The 25499-nt window shown below is 55.0% G+C and overlaps 2 protein-coding genes across 2 annotated transcripts in view; one reads left to right on the top strand and one right to left on the bottom strand.

Moving 5' to 3' along the window:
• BOK (BCL2-related ovarian killer) overlaps positions 1-3820 on the top strand; it is a 50027-nt gene extending 46207 nt beyond the window's left edge. The window contains exon 11 of the transcript XR_773963.1: positions 3017-3820. The gene's annotated coding sequence lies outside the window, so the exon portion shown is untranslated. The remainder of the gene's footprint in view (positions 1-3016) is intronic.
• A 9686-nt stretch (positions 3821-13506) lies between these two features.
• ETV5 (ets variant 5) lies at positions 13507-25432 on the bottom strand. The gene is made up of 12 exons (XM_010561216.1): positions 25304-25432; positions 25072-25159; positions 24875-24922; positions 24722-24772; positions 19306-19435; positions 18918-19172; positions 16852-17111; positions 16018-16077; positions 15473-15541; positions 14918-15087; positions 13993-14094; positions 13507-13812 (listed from the first exon to the last, which is right to left on the bottom strand). Exons 1-12 carry the CDS (start codon positions 25346-25348, stop codon positions 13591-13593), a joined length of 1500 nt encoding a protein of 499 aa, XP_010559518.1. The 5' UTR covers positions 25349-25432; the 3' UTR covers positions 13507-13590.
• Positions 25433-25499: the final 67 nt, after the last annotated feature.

The raw sequence follows: 25499 nt of genomic DNA, 5'->3' as shown, positions 1-25499 counted from the left end.
TGAGCTGCTGTTGCATAAGAAGAAGTAAGAGGGACGATCAGCATGGATCAGAGCTGGCAGTGAGATCAGAGCTGCCAGCCTGGACCAGCCACCACTGGTGGGACCAGGGCCAGGAGCAACATGTGAATGCCCTGGAAAGTCAACCAGCTGCCAAAACTTTCAAAGGCTCAGGGACTCTGTGTGAGGGCAGCGAGCAGGAGGGAAGCACAAGATAATCCCGCTAATTAACTATGGGAAACTGCAAGAAAAGTTTGAGAATCTCTGAAATTCTGGAATTATTTTTTAAGGTCTGCCAGAGTTTTTCAGTAACGGCTGTGATTGCCTTTGAAGGCCAGGTCCAAAGTCCAGTAAAAAGCTAAACAAAATTAAAAAATCCATACCGAACAATAAAAAATAAAATACACACTCATAAAAGTGTGACTACATTCCTATAGCTATGAGATCAGACCAGGAGTTGGAGCTTGTTCTTGGACTTGTGCAGCTCCCGTATATCCCACACAAAAGAAGTCTGCAGGGAATTTTGCTGTCTTCATTTTTCCAGAGACACAATTTATTAAAAAAAACACAATAACCCCAAGAAGTTGTTTATTAAGTGGAAGGACTTGTTTGCAGAGCAGACATGGAAGGGCCTGGAGACAGCTGGAGCTCCAATGGAAGAAATCAAGAGCTGACACAGGGAAGTCCGGCTCTCCTGCCCGTAAAGCAGCTAAACCTCCCAGCACACGGGCCAGCGAGCATGAGCGTGTCCCAGGAAGAGCTGCTGGTGGACACCCCCGTCCTCCCTGTGCATGCCCTCAACTTCGAGTCCTTCCAGAAGACCAGCACTGACAAATGCACTCAACTGCCCTACGAAGGTATTGAGGCAAGACTTTCCTAGTCTTTTCCCTAAGGACCTGCCACTGACTGCTGCTGGAGATGGGATCTGGGCTGGAGAGGTCTTTGGCCTGGCTCAGCGTGGCAGCTGTTGCTTTAATGATCCCTTCTCATCTTGTAATCCACAAAATACTTTCTGAAGACTGTTATGGAGAAGATAAGCAAGGATGCTATGCAATATTTCCAAGAGCTCCTGAAGGCAATGTGTAATTAGATCCAAACTTGGGCACCAGCTGGGTCTCAAAGTTCTTTTACTTGCAGTAACTCAGGTTAAATCCATGCCCTCATTCAAGGCACCACTTCCAGACAGTGGGGGATTCTCCTAGTTTAGGAGACAAAAAAGAGGACCATGCTGAGGTTAGGTTACTTTTCAATCATACCAAGGCTGGAGCAGAAGAAACCCTCCGTCACAGCAGTGTGAAGGTTCTTGGTAGTGCCACAGCCCGGGCAAGGTCTCTAATAGGGAACCTGCTATACAGGTCACACCAAACACTCCTGGATGGAGAGGCTGCAAAGGGGGTTTAAAACCACCACAGCCCCACCTTGCCAGGGCCACAAGCTCTACCCTGCAAATCAAATACGGTGAGAATCAAATATGGTGAGTGTTGACAGCAGCTTAAGTGGGCTGTTAAACCTGACTCTGCTTAGAAGGAGCAGCTGGCCAAATATGACACTAGCAATAGAAGGAGGACTCTAGACCCAGGAGCTCATGAACCAAGGCATGTACCTCTCTATTTCTACCAAAAAGTCAACTGTGGCAACTCACAGGAGCAGTGGGAAGATGCAGCGCTGTATCTGTGTGTGTCCCCCTCCCAGGAAAGCAGAGCAGGATACAATGAAGGTGATGTGCACGTCACCTGCCATCTGCCATCCTGAAGACTCCAGCCTCTATTTGATTGCAATTCCTGCTACACACTGAGTATTTTTTTTTTAGTTTGCAAACTATTTCGGAAATACCAAGCTATCATTTCAGGAGAGGAGACTCGTGTCTCCCATGAGTGATATTTTGATTTACTGTGACCAGAGAACTACTGAGCCAAATGCTCTGAGCAAAGGCATGCAGCCAGTCCTGGAAATGCGGGGCTTTGGACATGATGTTGTTAGTGCCAGAAAGAGGATGCTGAACCCCCTGATGAGATATAAGGATGAACCCTTTAGAGCAGCCCAATAATTTTCCACATCACATTGAAAACAGCACCAAAGAACAATGATTGCGCTGGTTTTGCCGCTGCACTGGTGGGGCAGGAGGAAGCTGGGCTGCTCCCTGGGAGCTGGTGGTGGCCACCTTGCTTGTGTCAGGGTTGAGGTGGATGAATCTACAGTTTTGGTGCATTGCTTTGCTGGTTTCTGGCTGGATGCATGGAATCACGTTACAAAAAATGCTGTAGTGCTGCAAAAAACCCACAGTGCTTAGCCTGGTCTTGTCTCAGAGGAAATGCTATTTTATTTAAACACATGATCATTCATAGTACTTAGATAATGAATGCAGGATTAAAAGAAAAATCTCCATGTCTGGATACACCAGTGCTTGAGGCAACAGGAGAATAATATTTCAAGGTTGGAAGACATAAATGCACAAAAAAGAAGTCCCCTTTTTTGCACAGCTGGTGCTTGTAGCCAGGCTTATTTATGTTCAGGCTTGAGATACTCCATAGCTTCCGAGTCTCTTGAGCAGCTGGCTGAGGAGCTCCCTTGGGCAGCCTGACCTTGCACTGGGGCTGGGGCTGCACTCTGTCCCAAATATTCCCTTTTCTCAATGCTGCCTTTTTTTTTTTTTTTTAGCAGCAAGTCTGGCCTTTTTCATCTGTCACTTGGTGGAAGCAATAGCAGAACAGATTTCTTTCTTTCCCCTAAAACCAAAGGCTTCTGGCTCAAATACGTGACCGTCCCCCAACAGCCCTTACGACTGGCTGTTTGGTCACCCATACCATGGCTGATAAAAGTTGCATATAAAGAAAATTGACATTATAGTGCTACGGTACTGCTGAGTCTGCCCAGGCCTCTGCTAATGAAGGCAAGGCTTAGATACACTGATGGGGGCTGGGTGCCTCCATACCCTACTGCCCTGGGCTTACTCTACTCGTGCATCATTATTACTTGCTTATTCGAGAATATTTTTTGCTTTTCATCTCATTCCTCTTAGCATTTCCATCTCTGTGTCCTTCTGTGGAAAAGGAGACAGAGGCAACCTCAGAGCTGCTGCTGCTAAATCTGTGCCCAGGACTCCCTCATGCAACAGCAGTTTCTATACGTGCCTCTTCCATGCAACTGGGATGTTCCTGCTGGAAAGGGCTGACACCAGTCCCCTTGGCCATGGTGAACTGCCCCAGGACCAGGGATATGCCATATCATCAGCTGCCACCCCAATGGTAATGGGATAAATGTGCAACAGACACAAGAAGAGCTTGACCAGGGGGCTTGTCCAGGTGCTGCCACGTGGCAGACTGGGTGAAATTATCCATTGCTGAAACATTCAGAGCTGAAAAGTGGAAAGAATATGTTTCTTATGTGAACTAAGGTATAATAATCCTGCAAAATCAATGTCTCCTAAAGGCTGACAGTTCAGGTCTGGCACAGAGCACCTCTGCAAGCAATCTGTGCGCTTGGGAAACTGGAAGCAAGGTGGGGGGGAACACAGCAAAGACATGCTGTTAAGGAGGAATTTGGGTGCCTGCAGCTGCTGCAGGCTCCCCTGGGGGCACATACCCAAGTTACTCCTCCTGTTTGTCTTTGCCCGTACATGAAGGATGTCTCCTCCTAACCACGGCCACCCGGTTGTACCAAGGGAGGGGAAGGAGCTGTGCCGGTGGTGCAGGATGGCAGCTGTGCTGGGGAGCATCCATGCCAGCCCACAAGCTCTGCGGCTGGTGAAGCAAGGCGTCCTGTGTCATGGTGGGACTGTCTGGAGTCCAACATGGGTTGAACATCCATAAGGCTTCTTCAGCGTGCAGGGTATTTGAGGGCGGTGGGGTCAGGTGGCAGCATCTCCATGACTTTGGGAGAAGAGGGGTTTCTACCTCTACCCAGTCACCTGTTTCCCTGACGCTTATGGGTGTTTGATGTTTCGGAACTGTATCTCCGCAGCAAAAAAAAAAAAGGTCTTTAAAAGTAGCCACCGTTCAAAAGTGGGAGGGGGGAATTGACAGATGGAGCATGGTTGCTGGAGCTTTGTTTCCTTTGGAAACCAGGCTAAAAATATCCCGTTCCTGGCTGACAGCTCTGTCACAACAAGCAGTGTGCAGCGGGAATGCAGGGCATCTTCTCCACAGCCTGTCTTTTGTCTAATCCGTGCAATGCTGCACACTAGATTTCGGCTGAAGAATCGCTGAGCTTTCAAAGACTGTTACTGACTGTATTTGCTCAAGCAATAACCAAGGCTGTGCCCTGATACTTGGCTCCTCATTTTTTGCACTAAGAAAGTCCCAGGTGATGCCATTCTTGGTGGCAATGCCATTCTGGCAGCTTTGGGGCTGCTCTAAGATACATGTGATGCCCACAGAACTCCGCTTCTCAGCTCCCTTCCAATGCTTCTGTTGCTTGTCCTGTACTACTTTTCACCATATAATGCCCCAGGCTTCAAATTATGATCACCTTGCTGATCCTGTCCATTTATGTCTCTTCCATGACAAAGGGATGAATTAATTTTTAAATGCTCAGCTATGTGGGCATGCTTTTAGGCTAGCTGCCTGCAGGTGTGCAGCCTAGGACATGTTTCAACAGGGCTGCAAACAATCAGCAGTTTTAAAGAAAAATGAAATTATCAGGCCAGAACTTGTCAAATCCTCTCACCTGGTGGATGAAACCTGTTTACTTTATTGCTTTAAAAAAAAAAGGCAAAGCCAACAAATCTCACTGGAGCCATACCTGCTCAGATCCAAAAGCTGCTGCCAACACACCTCTGGACTTAGGAGAAGTTGAGCATGGGTTGCCCCACGTGAGAGATGTGCACTTCTTCCAGGTACTGGAAGGGCTTCATTGTAGGGAAGGTGCCATCTCCTGGCGGGTCTGAGAGCCAGGTGCCCAGCATCCAGGACAGGGGTTCCATCACAGGATTCAGCTGGGGAGTGTCTGTGGAGGAAGAAGAATGAAGAAAGAAAATTCAGGGATCTGTGCTCTACAGCTTGCTGTGAGCTGCTTACAGCTGGGTGGAGGTGAACACAAAACACCTCAGAAATGCTTTTTTTTGGGCCAGGTCAGCTCCAGACTACAAAGGGAGAGAGGGAACTAAGACCAGTCATGGAAAGTAGGTCTAGCTTCACATGTGCTCTTGGGTCTCACACTAGACACACGAGACAAGCTTCCAAAAGACCCGTATCTGATTCTTGTCTCTGGTACTGATTTAAGAAGAAAACCTCATGCATGCCAGGGAGGGGAAGTCCAAAACATCAAACTAAAAATCCAAACATAAACTCCAAATTGCAGTAAGATATCTAATATTGCAGCTTGGCTTTTCTCAAGCAGCAAGAATACACTGTTCCCATTGACTTTGCAGACTTAGGACATCATCTCAGGGGAAAAAGAAAGTCGGGCTGTATGTAGTGCATAAATCTGGTGGCGCTCAGAGGTTCAAAAGTTTGGCTGTGATTTTTGTAATGTCTCCCAATAGCTGGTGTGGACGCAGCATCAGATGTGAAGATATTACTGCTGCTCCTTCCCTCCACAGCCTCTCCTCTGCCCTGGTGCCACCAGGGAGGCAGTGATGGATGGAAGAGGCAAGACTGAGTTTGGCTGAAGGGTTTTCTGAATAAAAGAACAAAAGATCTATTTTGCAAGAGTGCTGGACACAGAGGTAGCTCCCCAAACAAGCTGCTAGCCTGGTACAAAGCACGGCATCACCAAAATGTTACCACATGTACAAGCGTTGAGGACCATTGCATTCATCAGCCCAACAGCTTCAAGTTCAGTAGCTCACAAAGGCTTTCCAGCACACACGATAGGACATGTGGATCTCCTTAGCAGATCCCCCCCATCCGATGAACACCCGCTGGGCTTCAAGCCATAAAGACATGCAAGAGCTCCTGGATGCACACACAATTAAAGGAACTGAATCCGAGCCAGCTTACAGACACGTGTGGCCTCCACCCAAAAATGGGGTGAAAAGGCCTGGTCATCCAAAGAGGTGGGAATAATGCAGGACTTACTCTGTCCAGGCTCTCTATGGACGCTGGGTAACACCCAGGGTGCAGGCAGGTTGAAGAAACAGAGCAGCAAGCTGTTCTCTTGTGTCCTTACATCTAGAGAAGCAACCAGGCTGTGTCTGGCAGAATGACAAGGCTCCTTCTTTAATGACTCATTTCAGAAGAACAGCTTTGGTAAGCAACAATTTTGCACTTTGCTGTGATTTCAGAGGGTGTGAACTAAAAAAAAAAAAAAAATCAAAAGAATCAATTGAGCTCGACTGAGAATGGAGGCCACGTGGTTTATGCTGCAAGCCAGGAGAGGCGCCTGCTGCCCCAGGGAAGACCGACACATGCAGAAATGGAAGTGCCTGCAGCAAAAGCCAGGTTGGCTCCATAATGTGTTGTCAAAGGGGTGACTAGGATTCCAGTGTGGCTGTAAGGATGTCCTCCTCCCTCTCACCTGCTACATGACTCATCCTGGTGATCTCATTCAGTAAAACCAGGAGGGTGCTACCAGGCTGGCCAGGCTGAAAGGCAGGGCTACAGCTGCACCAGAAGATGCTGACCTAAAAAGGTGATGCTGTGAGTGAAAATGTGCAGGAAGAGTTTCACAGCGGTCTGCTGTGAACCTCAGACCAGGCTGGAAGGGAGCCTGTGTTTGGGGTACCAAGGTGGAGAAGTAGAAACTTCCCCTGTTTCCAACCCCCCCCCTTTCAGGGACAGCAAGCTCAGCAAGGGAAAGGCAGCCGGCGTGCCCATGAAGTGCTGGTAATCATATTTCATTGTCCTGAAGTGCTCTGAGTGAAGCCACAATAGCTCCAGAGCAGGATCTCATGGGCTTTTAGTAGCTCTGCAACAGTGTGAAGTGCACGCACTGCATGTCATTGCCTGTGCTTACCTTCCACCTCTATTGGGAACAGCCTCCAGCATTGCCACCTTATTTTCTGGTGCTGTAAAAAGCATCCATACAGTGATGACTGATAGCCAAAGAACGAAAGACTGCCATGAAAAGCCTTGGCACTTCAGTTTGTTTTCAAAGAAAAACCATTTTCTTTCCACTTCCACCTTGAAAGCAAACAATTTTGAGGCCCAAGAGAGTACCACTAGCCTGCTCACTGCGGTTTTGTTTTCTGCTTGCTCACTGCATACATTGCTTTTCTTTCTCAGCATTCTCTGAGCAGCTTAGCAGTTGAAGACCAGCTTTGGCAAGGGTAGCTGAGACTGCAGCCTGGGCTGCTGCTGCCCTCTCCTGGGTCCGAGACAGCCAAGAAGGCAAGAGATGATTTTTTTTAAGATTCCTGCAAGCCTGGGTGCAGGTCACCCCTCGGCGTGTCTTCTTGCAGCCTTGCAGGAGAAAGCGTTGGGGCAGCAGGCGGGGAACGGCCCTTGGAGGGTGCCAGGCCCAGGGATGCTGCCCAGGCTGGTACCAGGGTTGGCCTGGCTGCGCCATTTGAAGACCTTTTTTTCTCTGAATCCCTTCATGGCTCCCAGCAAAATTTATGGCAGAAAGATGGATGATCGGCTTGGCTAGCCCTTGCAAGGGTAACAGCTATGCTAGCCCAATATTGTAGGCGCTCCTGGTTTCTGGTCTCAGTTGCTACCTGTTCTCTCTGGGATGGTTTTATTTATGCTAAACTAAAAAGCCTTCAAAATAAGATGATACAGCTGATTACTTGTACGTCAGACAAGTCCCTGGCTCCCTCGTCCGGTCTCTCACCCCCACTTCATTGCCAGCAGAAACAATAAACCTCCTACTTGCACCTTTTGCTCTGGCTTGCCCATGCTGTGAGTCTCCCCCCACCCAGGACCCCATCCTGTGCACCCAGCCAGGTGAGCACCCAGCCCTCCAATGCCAGAGGGCCCTGACCCCAGCTTGCTCCCACTGCAACGAGGCCGGGCACCCTCCCCCCCCCGCAACCTGAGCCTCTGGGAAGCTTCTTGTTGATCCGCTTTCCGAAAAAGGGCCGAGGAATGACGGAGCCTCCCCTGTGGCAACGTGAGCATTTAATGCAGCAAATGGCTAATGGTTTCAGAAGCCACTTAGTGCCTTATTATGGTATTATTGCCTTGTGAGTGGCTGGAAACTCAACACTGGAGGGCTCAGAGACTCCAAGGTGCAGTCCCTGCTTTCTTTTCAAAGGGAACACAGGAGAAGGTGGTTTCCGTGGTCTCCCTCTACCTACAGCCTGCCCAGGAGTGGGAGACTTGGAGCTGGTGATCCAGACCCAAAGCAGAATAAAGCCCCAGGACAAAGGCTGGAGCTGAAGTCCTCCCCACCATGCTCCAGCCTGCGGGTATGAACACAAGCACATTTGCGATACCAAAGATCTTTCCAGCTGTGCTACAGGGCCACAAAACACCATGGTGGCCAGGAGCAGAAGCTGGATACCCACGAGGTGGTGCCAGACGGATGCAAAGGGAGCTGTGTGCCCTGCACACCCCGGGGGGATAGCACAGCGCCTGGTGGGTCGACGGTCCTCACGTTTTAATTACTCATCAGCCCAAATTTTTGCTGTATTTTTTTGCTGGAGCTCACCCATATTGAAGCTGCCTTCAGGCATGCAGCCACTCATGTTGCTCCAGGTATTTAAAAGCCAAATTAAACCCACTTATTGAAAAAAAATCAAGTGATTGACGAGCTAGGGAAGAGAGGAAGTGCTGCGATGTGACCTACCTCCCTGGCCAGGGCAGCCAGCAGCCGCACGCACAAACTGCAAAGCCCAGGCATGAGGCCACCGTGAGGGACAAAGGGACGTTGGCCAGGTGGGAGCCGTGGCTCGCTGCTCGTGCAGAGCCGCCACCGACCATGCGGCACCTCTGGTCTTGGCGGCCGCGCTAGGTTTGCCGGTCCTGCCGGCTGCCATAAGAACAAGCCACGTGGGCAGTTAATTCTTCCCACAAATGCTCTTCCAGTCAAGGATGGAAAACTCCACCATGGGCTATTAAATATGAAGTCCCTGAGCCACAAATCCTGCCCCAGATGGAAGTGCTAGTCTATTTATACACTCTTGTATAAGAGCCACTGCAGACCTTTGGCTATCATCTCGATTGCTTTTTGAACCTTTTCCAGTCTAGCTATATCCTTCTGAGGTGGGGAGAGCAGAAATGCTCTCAGTGAATTATGGATGTGTAAAGGGCTGTAATGATGTTCTACCTTTTACGGGCTCCTCTTTCCCAAATGATTTTTAATGTGCGCCTCTCATTTGAACAGCTTTTGGACTATCTGGTAAAAGCTGAGCTCTTATTCCAGGGAGGGAATAGCTTGGTGCACATTATAAGACTGCAAAGAGAAGAAAATAGGAAAAACACATTTATCCCCATTCAGTACCAGCTGCCATTTTATTATCTGCTCACACAGTATTGCAGATCGTTGTTCACCCTGAATCACCGATGGTCTTGTTACCACACGACCTGAGTAGGAGGTGGAAGCTGCTATCTGAAGGGTTGCAGAGGCTGACACCAGCATCAGGGTTTTGCCCAGCCTGGATGGCTGAATCGTCCCCAAAAATGCTACTTCATCCTTCCCATCTTGTCTGCTCGCTCCTCTTTATCCTCAGCAGCCAGGGTGGAGCGGGAGGAAGGCAGGAGGCAGACAGTGCTGGGGTGTGCAGGGAGAGGACCAAGGTGGCTGGTCCAGGGGATGGAGCGGTGGTGGCCCCAGCCATTCCTGGTCCTGGAGGGAAGCAGCAGTGGCTGTGACAGTGCTCCCCGGCCTGGATCCCCATTCCACTGCATGCCAAAGTGTGGCCAAGGAGGGCTTGTCACCATGCCCTGGAGCAGTGGTTGATGGGGCAGGAGGTGTGCAGAGAGCACACTTCCTTCTGCTTCCCCTCTATCTCCCCAACTCCTGGCAAAGGCTAGCCCAGCCTCCGGGCTGCCTGGGAGCTCTTGTCCCCATCTCTGGGAGCCTGCAGGCAGGACGTTGAGCAGCCTTGGGGCAGGGAGATGAGTGGGACTATGCACTCAAGGCAGCTCCATCTTCTCTGCAGGGAGCAAAAACCTCCTGTGTGCAGCAGAGGGAGGTGTGATGTGCAGCAGGCTCAGAGGAGGAGCAAATTCTTGATGCCCTGAGCACTTAAAAGCCAGTGTGGAATCAAACCCTCTGGGGTCTTAGCCCTTTTGTCCCACACTGACAGGCTGGAATAGAAAAAAAAAAACCACAAAAACACCTCTTGTCCTATCCTCACCCTTCAGCAAGAGCAGCACATGGGATGGTCTTGCCCTCCCCCCCCCCAGCCCTGCCTGCAGCAGGATTTGTAGGCCCGGTTGGGTTGTGGCATGCCAAGCTGCTCTGTGAAGGCTTTGCCCAATCTGCTCATCCTCGCTGTCCATAACCAGTCCCAAATACTCATGCTGCAGCCAGGTTGAGGTCCCACCGCCCCAGGCCATCTGCCTGCCGGCTGCGCTGCCGGTGGCCCCGTTTTCCCCTTGCTCCATCTTGATCACCAGGACTCAGTCTGCTGAAATCCCCATTGAGGTGGGATTATTGGGCGCTGTCTGGAGCTCAGATTGCCAGCAAGATTCTTCACATCCCCTCTTGTTTAACTTGATTTTTGTGGCCATAGGCAGAGGACAAAGCTTTGTAGAAAATAAAAAAAATGGGATAGGGCTGGGAGGCTGGCAGGAGCCATGGATGAGTGCCCCAGGGCTAGGGGCAGGGTTCACCATACTGAGAGCCCCTTGTGGCTGCAGGGTGCAGGCAGAGCTGCTGCCTGCAGTCGCCCAGCAGTCCTGCCGCAGCCCCTGGCCCCAGCACAGGTAGAAGGACTCATCCTGCAGCTCCTTCCCACCCAAATGGCTCCCTGCTGCTAAATGGCCACAGGTTGCCCACACAGGAGAGCCTATGTAAGCATCAGTTAGGGGCTCACTTGCCAAACACTAAGGCTTGGTGCCATGGAGCTGCCTAGGGAGTGCAAGATGTCTTCAGGGGCTGAGCAGCTGATATAACTCCTGGAAGGCTTCATGCTGGGTTAATCGGTTTTGCTAGGTGTTTGGGAGACTGCTTTGCCCTGCCTGGGCTAGGAGGCAGCCACGCTTCCCTGTTCAGCTTCGTACTTTGGGCACGATGAAAGAAGAGCAGCTCAAGAACTTATTAGCAACATGGCTGGCAGCCAGGCATGGACTGAGGAGAGGTGCAGTATACAAAGAGCATTGCAGCACATAAGGACCTTGCATCTCTCCACTGCCATGTCTAGGGATGGAGTGTGGCTGGGTTGTGAAAACAGCCTGCAAGAGCAGAGCCATTAATGTCACCAGCAGCATCACCTCGCCACGGGCAATGGGGCTGGGAGCTGGTGGATATCCCATCTGAACCTGCTTTAACCAACTAAAATAGAGGCCAACATGACCAGGCAGTTCTAGGGCATTTGAGCTTTTCTCCAGCCTGTCAGGGGAAACACAGGCGCTTCAACTGAGTCAGGTCCTCATAGAGTAGGGCCTTGCCCTCCACCCACCTCCTGCAGCCTTTTGCAGACCTTGCTGCTCTGTGGGGATTTTTCCCTGCTTAGAAATGGGGCCAGTAAGTGCTGGGGGACCACTGCTAGGAGCATCTAAGGGGCTTTCCTCTCTGGGTTCAGCACTGAGAAGTCCCCACCAGCTTTAGCCCTGCGCAATGGTGGGGAGCTTGGGTTTCCCAGGGAGAGCAAAGGGGACAGAGGCAGCTGAGAAACTTCTGCAAGGAGGCAATATTAAATTGCACCTTGCTGGGCAGAAGCTGCCCCCATTTCAAATGGACCCTCTCACTGGATGTGGCTTTGTGAGAGCCACGGCCGCATCCAGACCTGGGAGCAACAGCACTGGGGAGAGGGCAGCCCTGCCCTGGTGACCTGGACCCCCACCTGGTCCCAGCTCCTGCAAAGGACACATGGCCCCACATGCCCTGAGTGATGGGCTGTACCCTGGGACCACTTCTGCCCCCATAAGCCCAGCCAGAGGCTCCCTCCCAGCCCCAGCAACATCCCACAGCACAGGCAAAGCAGGGACCCAGGCAGCCGCGGAGGAACAGAAAGCAAGATCCTTTATTGTACACAGTACAGAATGTAATGCAGCTTTGCAGGAGATACATAGCCCTGCTCGAGTAAAGATTATTTCAAATCAGTCCTCAGATTAACCCCTTCTGCACTGTAGACCTGCCACACTGAGCAAATGGTTACAACCCTGTCCCCAAGGTAGGGTTCCCACAACCGAATGCTCCCCACCGGTACAGGCCACTGCAGCCACCGTGGGGAGAGCAACTGAGTCTACCCAGAGTTAATCTTCATACTTCCCCAAAAAAGAATGAATCAGTCAAAAAAAAAAAAAATCCAACCAAAGCTAACTAAGGAAGAGAAAAAATTTCCTATACAGCATTTACAACAAAAACATGTAGCCAGTGGAGGGAGGGGGATAGGCAGGTATGGATATATGAGTGGTGGAGGAGTGTTAGGAGGTGCAGCTGGGAGGGGGGAGCTGGAGGGAAGCAGGGTACCCGGGAAGCAGGGTGAGGGACCCCACTGTCCCTGCCCACCCGCAGCCTTACAGCCCAGCTCCAAGGCCATGCTGAGCAGGGGAGGGGAGCACAGCTGAGCTGGCACCGGGGTTCAGCCCCGGTTCCCCTGGGAAACAGGACTGGAGCGGTGAAATGGAGTGGACCAGATACTTCGGCAGCCATCCTGGGGAGCTGTGGGCACCGAGGGGTCCCCCTGCAAGCATGCCACTGGGAAAGCCAGGGGGGTGTCCCCAGGGGCTCTGGGAACAGCAGCCAGGCTGCAAAAAAAAAAAAAAAAAAAAAAAAATAGCTTTGCCTTAAAATACAAAAAAATCTACAAAAATCAGTTTAGAAACCTTTTTTTTTTTTCTTTCCTCCTAAAACATCAAAAAAAAAAAAAAGGAAAAGAAAAAAAAAGAAGGTCAGATCTCCTCCCCTGAAATGCAACCCATGGCCCACAGCCAGAGCTGGGGAGGAGGAGCAAGAGGGGCACAGAGAGGACCTGGGAGGGGCTGAGAAACCATTATATCAGGTTATATCACGAGGATGGGGTGGGGAGGGTGGTTTGGGAAGAAGGCAGAAGGCTCCTCGGGGTTGGGGTAGGATGCTGCGCACATCAGCCCCGGGGTGCTGGCCCAGGTGGCCCCCCCAGCCCCGCATCCCTCCTCTGTGCAAATCAAAGCCCTTTCCACCACACAAGGCAGCTACGCAGATCGTGCTCGATGCAAAGCAGATTGTCGTGACAATTGGCCAGGTGGCCACATCGGCTCAGCCCAGTCCCGGGACACTGCCGGAGCCGTCGGCCCTCGCGGTGCTGGCAAGGAACGGGGCCTGGGTCAGAGACTGCATCTTTAGCTCCCGTCGCCCCAAAACATCACGCCGATGCTTGGCGGGAGGTGCCAGCTGTGGGCAGTCCTACGCACTAGCCCTTGGACAGTAAGGGTGGGAATTCGGCAGCGACACACACCAGGCCTTTTAGATTCCTCCAATTTGTGTGTGCGCGCACGGTTTGTTTTGTTTCTTGGTTTTTGTTTGGTTTTTTTCCTTATGAACAGCAAAAAATATTCTTTACAAAACCGTATTTGCCCAAAGTGGATGCGCTAGTGCTCGTGGCTCTGCTGGCTGGCCGAGTCAGTAAGCGAAGCCCTCCGCGTAGGGAAGGCTGCCGCAGGGATCCATCTCCAGGAGGTACGCTGGGCTGTCCTCGAAGTGCGTCAGCGGCACCGTCTCCTCCTCGGGCACCGGGCAGTCGGGCTCCGTCTTCAGGAAGGGACGCTGGTTGTCGGGGTAGGCCATGGAAAAGAGGGCATCGGGGTCGCAGACGAACTTATAGACATACCGCTCGCCGGCCACCTGCAAGGAGGAGGAGGGCATGAGAGGTGCCCTGCACCTTCTCCCCCTGACCCCGGGGAATAACAAGCACAGCACGACAAATGCTGAACCTAGCCCCCCTCCTGCTGTGCCCCAGGATGCTGGGGTGACAGCAGGGGACGGTCACATCCTCCACCCCACCGTGGTAGTGGGGTCACTTGCCTTCTGCATGATGCCCTTCTCATAGTAGTAGCGCAGGGAGCGGCTGAGCTTGTCGTAGTTCATGGCAGGCCGGTTCTTCTGGATGCCCCAGCGCCGCGCTACCTGCGGGGAGAGAAGATGCAGCCGTGAAGGCTCCAGCAGGGCTTAGCCCTGGATCCATGAAGGAAATCACAATGGAAATGTGGGGTAGGGGTTCATTTCTGGGCGCTGGAGCAGCCAGGGGTGAAAGCATCACTGCGGTCCCGAAGCAATTCTCTGCCTGCTGCAATAAATGCTCCAGCTCCAAGCAGCGGCTGCCACAACGCCGCCACCACCAAACCAGGAGCCGAATCAAAAGACATTTGATTAGGGGAGCCTGCCAAAAAAGCCGCTTCAATAAACCACAATATCCATGCATGGCGTAAGAGATATTACGGGTAATTACCCACAATGCGCAGCTCGGCACTACAGCTGCTTTCAATTACTCCCCAAACAGCTTCTTCCTCTGTGTCACCCTCCTGCAGAGAGCTGCACGGCTCCAGCACGGCACCATGCCGGCAGGGAGCTGTCGCTGGGCACCCAGGGTGAAGGATGGGAGCAGTTTCGGAGGGAGGGAGCCATGGCTGAGTGGCGGGCCCGGGAGCAACGCCACTGTGGCCGGTGACCGCCAGCGGCTCCAGGAGCAGAGCGCGTGCCGTGCCGAGGCAGCAGAGGAAATTAAAGGCAAATTTCTACAGCTGCTTAGCGCAGACGGCTGACTGGCTTTTCCCCTCTCACCCTCAAAAGCTGCTCAGAGAGTAAAGACACGTGTCTCGCTTCAAGCGTGAGCCGCTGTGTTGCATGGGAAGGATCCGGCCTCCCCACAGACCCCCCCAGTCTCACCCCGCGGCTGCTCCCAGGCTGCAGCCCTGGCTCGCTGGGCACTGGAGCAGGACCCATCCCGTACCTCCTCGGGCTCGATCAGCTTGAACTCCATGCCCCGGCCAGTCCAGGCAATGAAGTGGGCATTGGCGGGGTCGTCCAGGAGGGTGACCAGGAACTGCCAGAGCTGCAGGGACCCGCGCCGCTGGTAGGGAGGGCCCTCACGGTACAGGGTGGGCTCCTGCTTCACTTTACCTGCCCGCACAGAGACACAGCTGGTTAAACAACCCAGCTCTGCCCCCCTCCCGGGCTGTGCCACCTCCAGCTGGGGACACATACGGCAACACTGGGCTCGCTCCTGTGCTGGGACCCCCCCGTGCAGGATAAGGCCACAGGGTCAGAGAGGGGAGAGGTGCTGGGATTGGCGCTGCAAGCAGGGGAGGCGCAGGGTGGGTGGCAGGGATGGGGATGGGGCACAGCGGTGATGCCGAGCAGCCATGCAGGATGATGCTCAGCAGCTCTCAAGAGCACCGTGCCAGCACAGCTTGGCCGAAAAGCCAGCCGCTGTGGAGCCCAGCCCCGAATCTCCCTCCGTGAGCCCTGGTCACCCCCCAGCCCTCCTCTGGGGCTGGATTCTTACCCTCCAGCCTCTCCGGTACCACACATGTGTCATCAAAATACAATCGTGTGTCCTTTTCAAACGAAAATCCTAAGGGGAAAAGATCCTCGGTGATCACAGGACCCTTACACCACCCCAGCCAGACCCCAAAAAACCTCTGGCTTGGCCCAATCCAGCACCAAGACCCTGTCCCCCAGTGCCAGGAGCAGCCCCATCCCCAGTTATTTCAGTGGCATCTCACCAGCTTGCTGGCCGAGCGCCACGCAGCTCTGTCCTCCCCTCACCCTGGGGAGCTGGGGGAACCAAAACCCTCTTAGTAGCTATATTGGGTGCGTTATCCCAGATTACGTGGCACGGAGGTGCCATGCCCTCGTAGCATGCTCGCGGGGGCTGGCGGCTGCATGGCACAGACCCTATTTTTAGCAGTGGTGCTGGTGCTGCTTGCATGTAGGCTCTCGTGGGCATTTTCAGAGTGCCCAGCAGCTCTGCTAGGTGTGAGGCAGGGGGGGTCTGCCTGCCCTGAGGGAGGGATGGGACAGAACACACCAGGGATGCCCGTGACTCACCGTCATGGCTGCTGGGGAAGACGCCCCCCCGCAGGTACGAGGACTGGCAGTTAGGCACTTCTGCGAGGGAGATGAAAGCAGCGTTAAGGACGTACGTACCGTGGGTCCCACTGAGCGCTCAGCAACATCTTCCGCCCCAAGCACATCCTGTAGCCAAGCCTGGGCATCTCCCCCACCCCAGCACACTCTGGGCCATGCACCCACCTCCAGCCTTGGGGGAAAACCAGCACGATTTAGGGGGAGTGGGGGGCCACTGGAATGAGCACTGGGAGCAAGGTCTAAGTCAGCTCGGGTTTTCACCATGTAATTCGGGCCCCGCAGGAAGGGAGGCGTTGCCGCACCTCCCCTGCCATCTGCTCGGCCGTGCCACCCTCCATCCCGAGGTCAGGGTATTTTTAGGTCCTAAGGCGATTAGAGGATTTTTCCGTGATGCTGGTGGGGTCCAGCAGCCAGAAATCACAGCTAGCCCCAGGCCAGGGCTGCGGGGGGACCCTGCGGGTGCCATGGGGCACCCCAGCCCGTGGCTATGGCACAGACCACGCCGTGCGGCATCTGGTGAATGCCTGCTATATCCCCCCACCCCGGCTTTGGAAAGGAAAGGGGAGGGAGGGGAAGAGAGAGATCATCTACCAGGCGAAACAGCAGCCTGCACCGTGGAAGTCCCAGGGTGACATGGCACCCACTGCCTGAGGCTCAACCCTGCACCCGCCGTGCTGCTGCCCATGAGCCACAGACAGCAGAGATGGCTCTGCTCCCCTGGGTGCTGCTGGTGTAACACGTACCCCCCCCACACCAAGCGCTGGCACTCGGCTGCCCACCCCAACTCGCACCCACCTGAGTCGATGCAGTAGTCCCGGGGCTCCTGCTTGATGCCCATGGTGGGCTGGAAGCCATGGCTGGGGGGGCCGGGCAGCCCTGGGCCACCATGCTCATAGAGCGGGTCGTGGTACTCCTGCTTGAATCCCTGAGGGGGGTGTGGGGCAGTGGGGCCAAGGGGATCCGACAGCTGCCGGTGGTAGACGGGGCGGCTGTCCCCTGGGACTCCGGGCTGCGGTGGGAAGGGGTGGCAGGGCTCAGACAGCTGCCTCTGAAACCTGAGGGGAGAGGGACGGGGTGTTACCGAGGGGTGGCAAGGTCAGCCCTGCCGGCACGCCGCTGGTTCCCGCCCCAGACCGGGACCCCACGCCGGCTCGGTGCCCTCAGCCCAGGGTGCTCCCAGGGTGGTTTGGGTGGCGTTGTGTCCCACCCGTAGTGGGCTGGGACGGTTCCTCGGGAGCACAGCCACCACGAGGGCTTGTCTGGGGGGACCCAGTGGGGTGGTAGGGAGCCCCATCCCCCTCCAAGCGCTGAGGACCCCCCCGCCGGAGGAGCAGGACAACATATGGGCCAGCTCTTTGCAGAGCACTATGCACCTCGGGTGACGGCAGCCCCGTGCTGTGGCGGGGATATCTGTATAGGAGTGGAAAAAGGAAACAAAAACCCACCCCACAACAGTAAAAGTCTCCGTAAACCAGTAAAGTCTGCCCCTGGGGTGGTAGGGCAAGAGCTGCGGGGCCCAGGGGATGCTGCACCCGGGCGGGCGCTTACGCAAAGCCAAATCCACTCCGCAGCTCCAGCCGGCCGCTAATCCGCCTGCGCGGCTGGGATTAAACCTTGAACTCAGTGACAGGGAGCACTATTTTCAGCTCTGGGGTGCTGCCACCGCCAGCTTGGGCCCCAGCACAGTCTCTGCTGGCAGCGGTGGATAAGGGACCATCTCGAGGGGGTGCTGCCACATCCCCCTCGTCCTCCGGCACCTTGAAAGGCGATCTCCGATCTCCGTGCCCGGCTCCTCTCGGCCGGCCGTGTGCCATTTGGCTTTGTAACTGGAGCTCTCCCAGCTGCCGGGCTGGGATTACTCCATTTCCGAGCTGTGTCCCTCTGCCCTTCCTGAGTGAAACCCAAGCCCCATGCTGGCACTGCGCTTCCCAAGGGGTCACAGCCAAACCCCCGCATAGCTCAAAGGTCGCCCGGAGCCGAGCCCCACTTCGCCGCGGAGGGATGCTCTCCCACTGTGGGCACGTCCTGAGGGTTTCCATGGTCCCGCTGCACGGGGCTTTTGCTGGGCTGCCACATCCAGCCCCATGCCCAAAGGGGACACCCCACTGCTGGTGACATGGTAGCCATCACCACAGCAAAGGGCATCCAGGACGCCACAAGCAAAGCTGGAGGTCGACTGTGACTTGCACCATGCCACCTACTGATAGCGCGAGCAAACCCAGGACGAGGGAGTGGACTGGCAAAGCTTCCAGGGATGCAGGGTTGATGGGGGATAAAGCCACAGCTTGAAGAGGAAGTGGGGAGCAGGGTCTCTCCCTCCGTAGCCCCAAAATCACAGGGATGCCACGCGAAGCACGTGGGAGCTAAGGACCAACCCTCAGCCCAGGGGCGCTCAGGGGCAGGACGGGGATGCCTGCAGCTCCCCAGCCCGGCAGGGCTCAGCTTGGACGGCAGAGCGCTGCGGCAGGTGGGAGAGAGGAGAGCGGAAGCCCTGACTCAGCACCATCGGCTGCCACCGCAGGGATGGATGCAGGTGACAGCCTCTGCCTCCCTCGCCTTTCCTGAGGGGGAGGCGAAGGGTCTGCCCGGTGTCCCCGGGGCTGGGAGGAGCAGGTCCCCGTTCGCAGGGAGCTGCCTCGTGGGGAGAAAGAGCTGTGAGATCCCAGTGGGAAGTTTTGCCGCACTGGTTTCCATGGGCCCCCAGGCAGCAACATCTGGCCCGCGGTCTGTGACTGCAGCAAGGGGACAAGCAACCCCCTTCCCTCCCCACAGCTTGAGGCCACCGATCCATCCCAAGAGGGCCAAAGTCCCCATAAACAGCCGCAAGATGCCAGCGCTCACTTGGGCGGGGGAAGCCTTACCTGTGCTCTGCGTGGTATTGGTTTTCAGACATCATCTTTGGCATGTGCATAGGTGGGTGAGGCGGCCGCGGCATGGCGAAGGTCTGCTGCCTCTGCTCCTGCAGCGGGTGTGGGACCGGGGCCGCCCCATGGGCAGCTGCCTGCGCAGCCGGGGCCGGCGGCGGCGGCAGGGCTGATCCCTGGTGCGCAGGAGACACCGGCGTGGCGGGCGGCGTTAATGGCTTGAACCCGGTGGTGGGCTTCCTGTCATAGGCACTGCAGAGTGGACAGGGGCTGATGGCGACGCTAACGAGGACATCTCCGCTTGGCGGAGGCCGACCAACGAGACAAGTCCCCGTGCCGTGACCTAAGGGGTCCGCGGGCAAGCGGCCGCCCCGGCGCTACCTACCAGCAGTTGTAGAGGCACTTGTCCCCGTAGCCGGCACAGAGAGCCTGCTCGTGGCTGCAGGACGACAGCTCCGAGGAAGGGCTGTGCAGCTCCCGCTTGATCTTTGCCGGAGGTGGGGCGTGCAGGACCACTGCAACGAGACAGAGGAGGATATGGGCTCCCCCGTGCGGGAAAAGGGGATGGGGGATGTCACCCCTGGGGAGCATCCCCTTGGGGGCTCTTTGCTTGGGAATCAGGTGCCAAATTACCACCCCCCAGAGGAGCATCAGGCAACCAAACCACGGCAGGACGGTGCCCCGGCAGCCCCTGACGTGCCGATGGACTGAGGCGGGGTGGCAGGGCTGACTTCTGCAGGGGATGGCAGAGGTCCCAGGGCTGGGACAATCCCACCAGCCCAGGACATCGCTGGCAGAGGGGGAGTCATTCCCCGCTGGGATCCGAGAGGGGAACGGCACAGGGTGAGAGGGGGCACAGCAAGGGCTGCAAGAGGGGAACAGGCATCTCAACAACAGCCTCGGATGAGACACGCGCCCGGGCCAAGCCAAAAACCCGTCAGTGAGGGGAGACATGCCCAGGCACTGCAGGCAGCGGCTGCCTCCCTGAGCTGTGGGGCAAGGAATGAGGGGGCTTGACAACCTGGAGCTCCAAGAGCTTGTGAACGGGACAGAGCGACCCGCTCGCCCTCGCAGGGACATACTCAGCTCCCAGTTAGCTGGCCAGAGGCTAAATGGGATCCACCTTCCCCCAGCGACAGTGCTCCAAGGGGACCCAGTCCCAGGGTCCCACAATTGTATTGAGTTCAAGTGGCAAACGTCCCATTAAACCCCAATCCTTCCCAGCCCCCCCAAGCCCCCTCGCTATATATAATTTTAAACCGAGTAATATACGCTTAACCTAATTAATTTCTAAAAGCAGGCGTTCTAGGAAAGGGAAAGCGCCTCAGAGTTCTTTACCTAAATAGTGCCTGCAGAGGAGAGCCAAGACTAATCGGAAGTGGAGTATTAGCTTCATGCAAAGTCTAAACACAGCCCAGCTACAGTGGAGAGGAGCAAATAGCTCCAGGACAACTGTTCACAGCTTGCCAGGTAATTAGCTGCTCCCCTAATTTGTCAAAACCTTTAAAGAGCTGCTGACTCCCCTCTCTACTCCCCCCCACCCCAGCAAGGGCCCGGCACAGCTGGTACCAAGGGCATAAAACCCCCCGAGGAGGATTTGAAACACAAAGCCCAGCGCTGAGCCAGCACAGCCCCCCGCACGCCTTCCACCCGCTCCCAAGCTGGATTTATCCCCCTCCTCCTTCTTCCCCCCTACCTCCCCCAAGCGAGGTTTTGCCGCTCTCAGCATTTCTAGCCCTAATGGGGGGCCGGCGCAGCGGCGGCAAAGCCCGGGCGCCCTGCGAGCCACAGGAAAGCAAGGGGAACTGGCTTTGGAAGGGCTCCAGCTGCCTATCGCGGGCATGTTTCTCCCTAACAGGCTCCGTGTTGTTGGAGCGAGTTGTTTTTCTGCCAGCCGTACAATAGGGTCTGGTTATTCATGGAGAAAAAAAAAAAAAAAAAAAAAAGTCTCCGAGCGGGCACCACCCTCCATTCACAAACAATTTGGAGCGCTCCATTCATGTGGCCAGGGGAAAAAAAAAAAAAAGAAAAAAGAAAAGAAAAATTTCCCCAGAGCTTAGCGCTGCCATTCAAGAAAAGGGAAACGAGCCTTAGGATCCTAACAGAGACCAGCTGCCCAAGCCTAGACTTTGTGCAACGTTTGGATTCCTTACACAAACACTGCGGGGCCGGCCGGCGCTGCTCGGCAAGACATGTTCTTGCCGCCAAGCTCATGGCCAGCCGGGGCTGTGAGGCCAGAGCGCCCGGTGGTGGGACTCGAGGAGGGGACCGAGGCTGGTTGTGCGGCTTTTGGTGGGGGGGAAGTAGCTGGTTTTGGGCCCCTGGCAGCAAGTGGGCAGGCAGGGAGCGGGAAAGGCGGCAGGAGGGTTCCCGGGGAAGGAGACGCCCTGCCCCAGTGCCTCAAAGGCACGTTGGGTGCACGAGTGCTTTTAACCTTTCCAGTCCTGCACTCGGCACTGTAATTAAAAGCTAAAAAAAAAAAATATATATATAAAAATAGGCAGAGGGAGCAGCTTAACTACAGACGGGGCCAGAGAACACGCCTCGGCACACCCATGCCAGGACTGAGCCACGGGAGCCGTGAGAGCACCCGTGGGTGCCTGACGGCCCCTGTCTGCGCTGCTTTAGTCCCTGGGGATGGAAGAGCACCGGGGAGGCCGGGCAAGGGGACCAGCCATGTGTGCTGCTGCTGTGCCCGACCAGCAAGGCGCCACAACCAGGAGGGGAAGATGGGGGGTGTGCAGGCGTGCCCCCCAGTGCCGCACCACCAGCCAAGCTGGAGATGCCCCAAACGCCAACCTTCAGCCAAGAGGTCTCCCGTGGGAAAGCTGACACCCCAAAGCCGTCTGGGGCCTTGAATTGTCAGTGAATCCCTTGGCAGGGGACAGGGCAGGTTGTTCCCAAGCATCAGCGTGACGGGACCTCTAAGAGGCCGAGCCTGGAGGATGCTGGCTTTGCTGGTGGCACTCGCTGCCCGAGCTAAGAGGAAGGCAACAAAACCACCATTTCCAGCCCAGGCACTGGCTGGGGACCTTGGCACCCACTCAAGCCATCACCTGGGAGCCAAGCTCCCTGCTTGCCCCTCCATCCCCCAGCATTACAGGACGCACCCAAGGTCACGCCAGGAGAGAAGCCAGAAATAGAAACCAGGCTCCTGCTTTCCTTTGTTTAAACAACTCTTCCTCAGAAACAAACCTCCTGCTTTCATTTTGGTGTGTAAGAAATCTCGCTCCGTGCCCTGCCTGTGGCTCTAGCCACATGCCACCCAGGCCAGGGGCCACAAGTCCCCTGGGAACAAACCCCCGCAAAAGGCAAAACTTCTCATGATGCTTGATCTCCCCAGCATGACCCCATCACTTCCCAGTTATTTAAACAACCAATCAAGATATACCGTTGTACATATACCCTTCTTTCTCCCCAGGACAGTGCTGCCAGCAAACCTGCACCTATGCTCAGCCAGGGATGTGGCACGATGGCCAGCATGGTGAGCTCTGCAAGCGTCACCCACGGCCTCCTTGCCTTCCCGGGAGGATCTGCCACTTCTCCGGCCAGCTTCTAAGCACTGAATCCAGCCTCTTGTTCCTCGGTCCAAGGCACTGAGAACAACGCATCCCTTATTCAGAGGAGCCCTGCTTTCCCCATCCCCATGGCAGGATTTCCTCCCCAGCGCAGCGACCCACCACCCTCCAGCATGTTATGGCACTTTGGTGCTAAACCCCAATATTAAGCCTGTGTCTGCCAGGGACCTCAGCTACAGACTCAGGAATAGCGAGCGGGCAGCAGCCAAGCTGCCCATGCAATGAGGGTTTTTTAGCAAGGCAAGAATGATGCTGCAGTTCGGAGCATCGCCGTGACTCGACACGGCACATGTGGCGGCGGCATTCCCCAGGGCAACAGGGTCAGAACTGAGCCTGGTTTGTTCCTTTTTGCTGCTGTGCTGGGGAAGCCTGGCCCTGGGAATGCAACAGAGTAGGAGATGGAACTGGTTTGCTCAGGATAAAAGAAAGCGGCAGCTTCCTCAGGTGAAAGGCACAGAATTATATGACTGCAAGAACTGAGTCCAATGCATGTCTGCAAACGTCCATATGGACTAGGGAAGGATTTACCTTCCCCTGGAGTGAAGAGGCACTGAACCCCAATATGACCCCCAGCCCAGGAAAGCACACGTTCCTGCTAGCAAAAGCCAGGTGCAGGGGGGTGGCTGCACCAGATTTGTCCCTCTCTCTCTTCCTACACTGCAAACGGTTCAAAACCAGAGTGAAATAAGAAGATGGGGCCAGAAAGCTGTAAGCTAGAGACTCTCTCCTCTTTAAACTCTTTCCAGTGCCGGTATGGATGAGCTGGGCTCCCCATCCCCCTCCACCACGGTCCGAGTCCCCCCACAGCCAGCACAGCCCCTTGTGCAGCAGCAAGGGAAACCTTTGCTTTCTCTCCCCAGGAAAGTTAAGGAAGGTTATTACAGCAGGGAGTCATGCAAGAAGAGCTCCTTTCAAGTGACAAAGTCATTTCAACACCAGGTCTGCAGAGGCCGAGCAGGTCAGGAGAACGTTTGAAGAGTTTCAACCAAATGCCTTTTTTTTTTTTTCTCTCCCTCTTTTTCCTCCCCTGTATCACCCAGAAAAGTTTGTCTCTTCTCTCTGAGCTCTTCAGGTTACAAGGAAACAAGAGACTGCCAAAAGGCACTGGAAACAGCTTCAGCTCTAAGAGCCACCCTCCCACGCACGCTGCAGTTTCTACCGCTCCAAGCAAGAGCTGCTGGGCTGCACTAGGATGTCAACAGCCAGTTGCGTTTCTGACTCTGGGCTCGCCTTTTATCTCAGGGGAGACAAGGAAAAAAAGCGCATCTGAAAACTTGGGCTGTCTGGAACAGTTTAATGGCAAGCTTCCCACTCAGAAGTAATCAAAGAGCAATAATTAACATGCGTTTACTGTAGGAGAAGATACCCTCGCTGCATGCTGTGACAAAGCTGGAATGAAAAATCTGTTCGACTGCAGGCTAAATTTGATTTCCTTTAAGTTCTGTAGCTGTCTGGCTCAGCAGCAAAACCCAGCCACGAACACCAAGTTACTACTTCTGTTTGCCAGGTAACGACTCCAAACATCCTGATCTTCCCCCCCCCTTTCCCCTCCAACCCAGCCTTCAATGCCAGGAGAACCAGCGCCCGAGAGCCGCGCAAGCACCACACGCCATTAACCAGTCCCTGCCCTCGCCGCTAACCCGTTCCAGCAACGAACAACGGCTCAGAACCAACTCTCGCTCTTATGCAATTCGAGAGGGACTACATTTTCACTGGCCTCCTTTTAAACACGCTCGCTTGCCAGTGATTAATGCTGCTTAAAGCAGCTCAAGTTTCACCGCTCAGGTCCGCTCTTGCCAACAGTGCTGGGCCAGGACTGTAAAAAGCTGCAGAAACTGCAGAGATTGTGGCTAACCAAGGAGCCCAGCACGGGCTCTCACATCCACTTGAAAAGGAAAAGGAGCGTTTATAAGCAAATCAACATTACTACGAACAAGCAGCAAGGCTCCAAGGAGCCCAGAGATCAGTTAAAGCTATTTCCACGCATTTGGCTATAATTTTCCCCGTTCACTAAAGACAGGACATTGCAAGTTTCATCTAGATGAACCCAAACCACACATGCTTGCTCCCAAAAGTCCATGATTTCACGGTTTCAGCCCCAGCAACAATTGCTTTCCCAAGCAAGCGGCTCCAAACCCAGTGCGAGTTTTTGCACAGGCACCCAAACATTCCCTCCCCTCCCTGCCTCCACCCCAAGAATGAAAACCCAGAACAATCACTTACAATTGTCAGACTGGAAATCTGGGACGAATTGTTCATCATCGGGGACCTGAGCTAAAAAAACAACAACAAAAAGTGGTTTTACAACGTTTTCGGTTCTCAAAAAAATACTCACAGAGAGATTTTACATGGCAAAAGGCGGAGGTGAAGACTTGCCTTCAGCTAGCCAGGCCTCTTGGAGCTGGCTGAGATCCTGGAAGAGCTCTGGAACAGAGTGAAAGACTTATGCAGTCCACAGAAGAATAAATAAAACTGCCATTATTCGCAGGATTATTTCTAAACTGACGAACGCAAGGAGAGCAGTCTCACGGGGCTGCAGCGAGGCCATGGCCCCCCAGGCCAGCCCTGCCTACCTTCCGAGTCGTGGGCCAGGTCGGTCTCCAAAAATTTCCTTTTCCTATCGGACCCTGGCCGGCCTCGGCCCTCCTCAGCACAGGACTTCTGCAAGGACCAGGGCGAGAATGGTTCGGGAGGGCGGCAGTCCCCAACCCCCACGGGGTGGGGGGGTCCCCCCAGGGACGCGGTGGGTGCCCCCACGGACGGGGGGGGACGGGGGGGCGGGGAAGGGGCACGAGGCAAACTTACCCCGGGGCCCATGAAGGGAACCTGCTGGTCGTAGAAGCCATCCATGGTGCGGGGGAGGCAGGCAGCGCCCCCGGCCCGCTCAGCATCGACGCCGACCCGGGAAGGAGGGGGCCCGCCCGGGCTCCGGCAGGTGCGTGTGCCGGGGCGGTGGGGGGGAGTGTCAGGATCAGGCCCCAGCTCCTGCCGCCGCCCCCGG

Source organism: Haliaeetus leucocephalus, unplaced genomic scaffold (genome assembly GCF_000737465.1).
Source record: "Haliaeetus leucocephalus isolate CR32 unplaced genomic scaffold, Haliaeetus_leucocephalus-4.0 Scaffold143, whole genome shotgun sequence".
Lineage (NCBI taxonomy): Eukaryota > Metazoa > Chordata > Aves > Accipitriformes > Accipitridae > Haliaeetus > Haliaeetus leucocephalus.
This window is presented reverse-complemented; position numbering and strand designations above follow the sequence as displayed.